Genomic DNA, 7,843 nt, shown 5'->3' with positions numbered 1-7,843 from the left:
TGAAAGATGTTGTGTGCCCTCCCCCCCGCCTCCACTTTCCATTCCTTTAGTGTGTCTGCTTCTAGTAGTGTAATTGTTTTTAGAACAACATTGTGAGTGACATGCAACCCATGTGCGATGTTGCCATAAACTACAATTTATGTCCCATGATTACCAATGCAAAGAGTGTAATTTAAAAACAAAGACAAGGGAAGCCATCTCAATTTTTTTTGTTTTTTATTTTCTAATAATAATATAATAATATTGTGTTAGCCATGCAGTCAGAACAATGTGTGTATCATAGCATTATGAAACTAGTTCCAGTTGTGAAAAATAAATAATAAATATTAAAGCAGCTAGAATCTCCTGAGAACCCAGCTGGAACCCATGAAGACTCAGAGGTAGAATGGGAAGGAAGAAGAGGAGGATGCAGAAGAGTCCAGCCACTAGTTCTTGAGATTCTTCAAGCCACTGGCCAGACAAATTGCAATAGGAGGGCACCACTAATGATCCAGGGCAAATTCTCTGTCCTTACTCAGGCAAATGCTCATGAAAGTCAAGAGGAGGTTGTTTGGGCAAAGACTGAGTAACAACTGAGTAAGGATCTCAGGATTTGGCTTCCGTGAATAAATTGCTTCAGGTAAGATTGCACTATGTTTCTGTCTTACCAGGAAAGTTTGCTCAAGGCAGGTTTTCAATGAGACAGTGTTGAAAACACCTGGGCCTGATCTACACTTGTATTTATACTGTTGCTAGCACCAGTGTAGCTGTGTCTGAATAATTATCTAATGGATCTGTAAATACCTAATCAGGGTGGGATTCTAAAAATCAAGTCTTATGCCAGAAGTCTCAGCAAATGAAATGTTCTACAAGCCCCTCAGAGAAGCGTTGGGGAGCAACTTCTGGTTAAATGCGTTCTTCCAACCACTTTCACTGTCTCAGAGCTTTATGCGTTGCTTCATCCACACAAAATAGAGTTCTGTGAGATCACTAAATGCAAGTAACCTGCTCATTATTCTGCCTATTAGATCTCACCAGCTAGTAGCCTAAATACCTTTTTAAAAATCTGGCCCTTTGGACCTTTTTTAAACATCATTCTACGCTCATACAGTAAATCTATCAACGTTCCCCTTTCCCATGTCTTCTAAAAAAAAAAAAATGCCAGCCCCGACCAATTAGGACTCCAGCTTTTGCCACTCTTTTGCCTAATCCTTTGACTGTATTGGAGTTCTCTCTACCTACCTCTCTTGGGTTTTTATGTAGTGCCTGTCACCATGGTATCTAAGGACTGTGGTATCTACAATAAATCCAATTTCAGTTGTAAGCTCCTCAGGGCAAGGGCTTAGCCTAAGTATGTACTTTGTAAAGTGCTGTGCTCATCTATGAAATTTTATCAATAATAAAAAGGGGGCATGCAATCCAAGATTGCACATAATTTAGAGGACCAAAACATGAGCTCATGTAGTTTATGTGGGGGGAGGGGGGGAAATGTTCATGCAATGCTGATGTCTTAGTGGAAGGAGGTGTAAAGGGTCACCCAGAGCGTGCATTGGAGAGGGCAGAGTAGAATCTGAAATCCCTCTCAATCCAAACAAAGCAGATGCAGGACTCCTGTGGCTGAAAACCCAAAGTTGTGCTTGCATCTTTATGATCTGAGATGCTGGAAATTCCAGCTGGTGCAAGAACATGCAGACAAGTGTGGGTTCACCGGCCCCAGCACTGTGGAAATTGCAAACTTCTGAGCGCTCTGTATAGTTTGTATTTTGTGTCGGTACAGAGGCAGGGTCTTGAGAGCAGACTGAGGCTTTCTCTTTATGCATGCATGTCTATATCTGTCTGTATGCACAAAGTTCAACATCAGATGGAGGACAGTTTTGGGGGGGAATTGAATCGATCCTGTTTCCAACGGAACCTGCCACTCATCCAGCTCTTCTCCCCTCCCCCCCCCTCTGCTTTTAGTGCAAGTCTCTTCTTGTATACTTTTTCCCCACTACCCGTCACTGGAGCATTTGCTTGCATATAAGCAACTGTCCACCCATCTCTCTCTCTCCCAACAGTTCCCATTTCACCATCTCCCATGCCAGTGATGGGGGACAGGTGCTCCTCACTACAGCTCGGAGGTACATGGAAGCATTTGAGATCCTAGGGATCCTGATAAGGATAAAATCCCAGGACTTTAGCCAAAACCCCACTGCTCAGAGCTCTTTCTGCCTCAGTCGCTGTTTCTCAGGCTCCTGCCTCCTCTACCTTTGCTTCACAATGTGGCTCTTCCCCTCTCCCCCCCACCCGTTTCTGGCAGTGCAGGTGACTTGGATCAGGTATGCAACCGCTTGCTGGTGCTATGGCTGGTGATTTGCTCTGTCAAGTCCTGGTAGGAGGTAGATTTCAGGAACCTGGGATAGGAATCCTTCTCCATCAAAGTGCGGGTTTTTGCCTGTGCAGCATCGAAACAAGAAGTAGTAGCAGCTGTCAGGTTCTTCTGGGTTATTTCTCTGGTTTCATGGTCAATATTCACCTGTGAGGAAGGACAGGAGACACAATATTCTTTTGGTGTGGGAACATTACCATATGGAGAGGGAAATGATTTCCCTTCATAAATAAAATGGGGGCATGACTGTAAATATTATGTATGGTCTTCTGGGAAATTACATATAAGACACCACTTGGTGTGTGGGAACTAATTTTCCTATTGTATGAGTGGGGGAAGCACATTACTGTTGCAAACTTATGTTAAATAAGTGAAACAGTTCTCAATTCCACACCCATACAATAAAATGCAAAGCTAGAAATAATTCTGACCTCTTTAGGTGCTTCATTTTGAACAAACTCCTTAAAGATCCTGTGGGCCTTGGATGACAGTTTAGTTTTTGACCGGGACTTTTTGAACTCCTCACAAGCCAACCAAAACTCAAGGTTCTCCTCACTGAACTCTGTCTTCAGGAAGGCATGGAATGTAGCCACCCCATCTGTGAAGAACAAGGAAAATTTAGATTTAGGGATGGAAGAAGGGGAAAAGGAAGCAGCTTCATACATCTTTGGGAGATGAGGAATGCTGACAGGTTTTAAAATACATCTTGCTTATTGAGTAATTTAGCATTATTGAAAAGTCTCTCTTGAAGTTCAGACCATGACATAATACGATTCTACTTCACCCTGGACAGATTTTCACTCTGGACAGATTCCACCGTTCTCAGATTGTTTATTGGCCTCTGGGTTCCAATAAACCACTTTCCCACAGACAAGCATGGAACAGGGCATACCCTGTGTCTCCAACATGTTCTGCATGTCTGACCTTTTATAATGGTTCTCCAGAGTGTATTCCCTGGGGCTTTGGAACAGATTTCTGTAGATCTATCTATCTAGGTATTTATATGCCCTCCACGAGTATCTGAGCAGATCTGAGCGGTGACTTTCTCCTTCTTCTTGGCTCAGTTGTATAGGGAATAAGTCACAAGCTGTGCGGAAGCACACATGCTCCATGTTCAAGACAGTCTATGATGTCACACCTCCAAATGTACTTGTTAACCAAAATGGGTGACAAAGTTTGGGTTAGGCTGAAACAAGGAGCACATCAGTAGAGAACGGCCTCCCCTCTGTGGAGTCATTTCTATCATGTCAGTAACATTTTCAGTCCACTTTAGTTTGAAGATTTGTCATTTCTAATGTCACTTATTTAATAGTCCAACTCCTGGGCACTGAGACCATGTAGGAAGGAGATAACCCTCACCTGATTCCAAAGTGTATCCCTGAAAAGTACTTACGTGTGTGTGTTTGTGTGAGAGAGATTTTCTTACTGGGACTCTAGTGCATAGCACAGCCAGTACTTCTGCAAGTACAGACAGTCTGGATGGCAGGATGGATGTACTAAAGCCACACAGAATCAGTACTTCTCCACTGCTGAGTGTTTCCTATCATTCTGGAGGGAAGCTGTTGAATTCTCCCTCTCTAAGAAAATTCTGAATAGTACAAGTGGTAGCATTGCCTCTCAACCCCAAAGTTGTTGAGCAATATCCATTTTCATGGGTCTCTACTGAATGTGCATTGAAACTGGGATGGGTAATAAACTTAGCTTGCAGGACAATTTACAGTCCAGGTTCTGACAAAGTGATACATCCCACTGACATAACATCAGAATGATAACGTTTATGCCCCAACAACATGGCATTGCATTGTGATGCAACATCTCTGCCAGAAAGAGGACCACGCCTGAAAAATGGCAACCCTACTTGGCCATGCAACAGTTCTGTTTGGTTTTTACCCAGCTTGTTCAGACTATTATCTGCTCCACTGTCCTCTTTGCATCAAAGCAATACTCTCAGGAGGGAGAAGGAAGCAGTTCTTAAAGACCGACCTTTCTTTTATTCTAGTCTGAGAATAGACAAACATTACCTATTGTGCTGAACTTACGCACGTGGTTAACCCTTAGTCTCCCCTCCCACTCAGTCTTGGTGTACTTTCCCCCTTCATTCTGTCATACAAGAGACTCGTACTCACTTTTACTCTTCAGCAGGTGATCAAAGGACTTCTTCCATTCTAGTGCTTCCTCTGAGGAGTTTCTGGAGAGGAAAAGTAAAGTTAAGTATTAACCTTGTTTTATGGAAACAAACTCTAACAAGTGTTCAATCTGGCCAAATTCTCAGGGATAGAAAATCTCCATGACAGAGGCTACTGTGTTTAGGGGAAGAGGAGAGGACTGCATCACTCCATAGAAAACTAAAGTAAGAGACCCAGCAATCTCATTACCTCTGGGGTCTTCTCCTTCCTTTCTCTCTTTCTTTCTCCCTCTCTCTTACTCTCCCAGATGACTCGCCAGATCTTAGCTCCATAGTGTAGCTATGGCCAGTTGTTTTTCTATATAGAGATTCAAAACAGCCAATTCCAGCTGATACAAGCTCTGGCAAAGAGTTTCCCTTCAAATAGTGAGGGTCCTGGTTCTAAGGTTGACTACAGTCCACAGATAGAGTCCAGCAGCTGGTTGGGGGACTTCAGTAATTGGTTAAGTCCACTCTGGTGTCTAGCCTGAAGCTGGGACACCACACTGTGTCCCAGATGCCACTTGCTAGGGCTCCTGTTGTCCAGTCTGGTTTTGACTGGTAGAGCAGGGTAATAAACATTCCCCTCTGAAAATGTGAGGGTGTGGCTTAGTGGGTGGAGAGCTGTGAGTTGTGCTGATGTATTGTGTTTCCTTCCTCATATGGAGAGGGCCATGAACATGATCCAATCCCAGGGCAGTCCTTGGGGACCAATACAACTCTTTCATGAGACAGTGCTCTCCTGCCTATGTCTACCCATGTACAGCAGCAGGGGGCCTAGGCTGAGTTTGGAGAATGCAGGCTTGGCTTACCTCAGTTTGGTGCCCTGCTCAGACGAGCTGAAGCTCTCAGCCTCATGTCCCAACTCTGGTTTATGAAGCAGGATCCCTAAACGAGTTTTGAGTTGTTTGGCTCTGAAAGACAGAAGAGGCGCAGATGGGTATGGAATAGATACTAAGAGGCAAGGAATGGCCACTAGGGGGCGGAGGTGCATGCTCATCAAACTGAGGGAAGGCCTGTTGCTAGGACAGGCTTGTTAGCATTATATCCTTACAGAAAAATGCCTCGGGATGCAATTAGCTAGCACTCTCTCTCTCTCTCTCCTCTCTCTGAATCCAGCATGGATACACAGGGCCAAATTAAACACTGATTGAAAGAGGTACAGCTCCACAACTCTAGTGGAATTTCAGCCCCTTATTCCTGTAATTGGTTTAGCCCACTGTTATCTTTAGTATTAGTTACTGTGTGCCTATTTATGAATTAAAACCTTTCTTCGCCAATCCCACCCTTTGCCACCAGAAGCCACTAGAAAACTCTCAGTAACTTCTTGGGAGATCGTTTTCTTGTATATCCATATAGAGCATGTGTGGAGGTGTTTGCCTGGTTAGTGTATAGCAGGGGTCAGCAACCTTTCAGAAGTGCTGTGCCGAGTCTTCATTTATTCACTCTCATTTAAGGTTTTGTGTGCCAGTAATACATTTTAATGTTTTTAGAAGGTCTCTTTCTGTAAGTCTATAATATATAACTAAACTATTATTGTATGTAAAGTAAATAAGGTTTTTTTAAATGTTTAAGAAGCTTCATTTAAAATTAAATTAAAATGCAGAGCCCCCCGGACTGGTGGCCAGGACCCAGGCAATGTGCGTGCCACTGAAAATCAGCTTGCCTGCTGCCTTTGGCACATGTGCCATAGGTTGCCTACCCCTGACGTATAGTATAGAGGCAGCTGTCTGCCCTGTCTGGCCCTTTCATTATCCCTCTGGCTTCCTCTTCACTCTGGTGTCTGTTGGTCAATCTCTGCTCTGCTCTCCTGATCCTCTTGTCCTAAGTACTTTTCCCTTCTGCTCTGGAGTCTCAGGGAAAATAGCGAAACTGCTCTCTTCTCAACAGCAGTATTGAGACAGCTCCCTGTCCTGCTGTCTCTGCCACACTATGCAGACATCCCCATACCACAGTGTCTCTGCAACACTACTGAGCTATCTCTGTGCCACATGGTCTCTGCGGCAGTACTGGTGCAGCTGCCTGCAGTGGCGTCTCTGCGCCAGCATAGAGACAGCTCCGTGCCACAGCATCTCTGCGACAATATTGAGACACCTCCCTGCCAGTGCATCTTTGCGACAATACAGAGACAGCTACCTGCTATATCACCTTCTCCCTAGAGTACCATCCCTAAGAAAGGGTACAGATCAAACGTTATTTATACTACTGCTTATACAAGGTCTCAGAGGACTGTTATAAAAATTATCAATTCGATGCCAAACAAGTACACCTCTGCGTCGATATAACACGACCCGATATAACTCAAATTCGGATATAACACGGTAAAGCAGTGCTCCGGTGGATCAAAGCAAGTTCGATATAATGCTGTTTCACCTATAACATGGTAAGATTTTTTGGCCCCGAGGACAGCGTTATATCAAGGTAGAGGTGTAGCACAAGACTGCATCCAAATCATTGTTTATTTTAAATATGCTTTATGCTGTCAGAGCGAAGCAAGTTCTGCACTGGAAGGGGATAGCAAGACAAACCTCAAGCATTTAAAACAATATAAAAGCAGCACTACCTCTTCATATTGCTTACCCCTACATTCCCCTCCTCCCTCGTACTATATTGCTAAGTTATATTGCTTGAACCACTGTTAGCTATGATTTAAACACAGTGTGTGTCCCAGTTTTACAAACGCAGCATCATTGCCCATGCAAAAGTGGCCATAAGGTCTAGTACTGAATCTAATATTTCTGTATCAACAAGTCCTTTATTTCCTAGAGTTCTAGTATTTCAAAATCTCTTACCTTTCCAAGCAGGTGGAAAGTGCAGCTAAACCCCGGCACATGCTGAGAACTGGGCAAGCAGGAGGGTAGGTAGCTGACAACGGGTTTAGTCCTTGTCACTGGAATGGAAAGCAACAAGCAGCTGCTGTAGTCCTGTGCTGTAGCCTGGAAGCAGGGCCTGGGAGCTGTGCTTTATATCACATGGGAAGTGGGAGGGGTTAGCCACACACAGCTCCAGCCTCTAAGCAACCAAAAGCTCTGACAGGAGTAAGAAAATTTGATAATGGTTTAGGTGGGTTTCTTTTGTGTGTGTTAAGAGAGGGAAGTTGGGGGAGAATCAGAGCTGTCCTTGAATAACACAGTCCTAACCTGTTCCCTGATAACAGGAAAACCAGACAAATTTCCACCTATAAACTATACCTGCTATGTAAACGTCCGAAGCTGCTAGCATTGTGACTGCCCCTAGACTCTCTGCCGTGAAATAAGGAGCATATGCTGTTACAGGTGTCTGGAGACTGGGAAGCTTTTCTGTTTTATTTTAAGAAAAAATCTGTTTAATAT

General features: G+C 44.0%; 1 protein-coding gene across 1 annotated transcript; it reads right to left on the bottom strand.

Annotated features, from left to right (window-relative positions):
• Nucleotides 1-251: 251 nt before the first annotated feature.
• RGS16 (regulator of G protein signaling 16) lies at nucleotides 252-7,441 on the bottom strand. The gene is made up of 5 exons (XM_045029000.1): nucleotides 7,304-7,441; nucleotides 5,324-5,425; nucleotides 4,474-4,535; nucleotides 2,779-2,945; nucleotides 252-2,494 (listed from the first exon to the last, which is right to left on the bottom strand). The coding sequence occupies exons 1-5, from the start codon at nucleotides 7,342-7,344 to the stop codon at nucleotides 2,294-2,296; spliced, it is 573 nt and encodes a 190-aa protein (XP_044884935.1). The 5' UTR covers nucleotides 7,345-7,441; the 3' UTR covers nucleotides 252-2,293.
• Between the last annotated feature and the right edge of the window lie 402 nt (nucleotides 7,442-7,843).

The sequence above is a fragment of the Mauremys mutica genome, chromosome 8, assembly GCF_020497125.1.
Source record: "Mauremys mutica isolate MM-2020 ecotype Southern chromosome 8, ASM2049712v1, whole genome shotgun sequence".
In the NCBI taxonomy this organism is placed as follows: domain Eukaryota; kingdom Metazoa; phylum Chordata; order Testudines; family Geoemydidae; genus Mauremys; species Mauremys mutica.
This window is presented reverse-complemented; position numbering and strand designations above follow the sequence as displayed.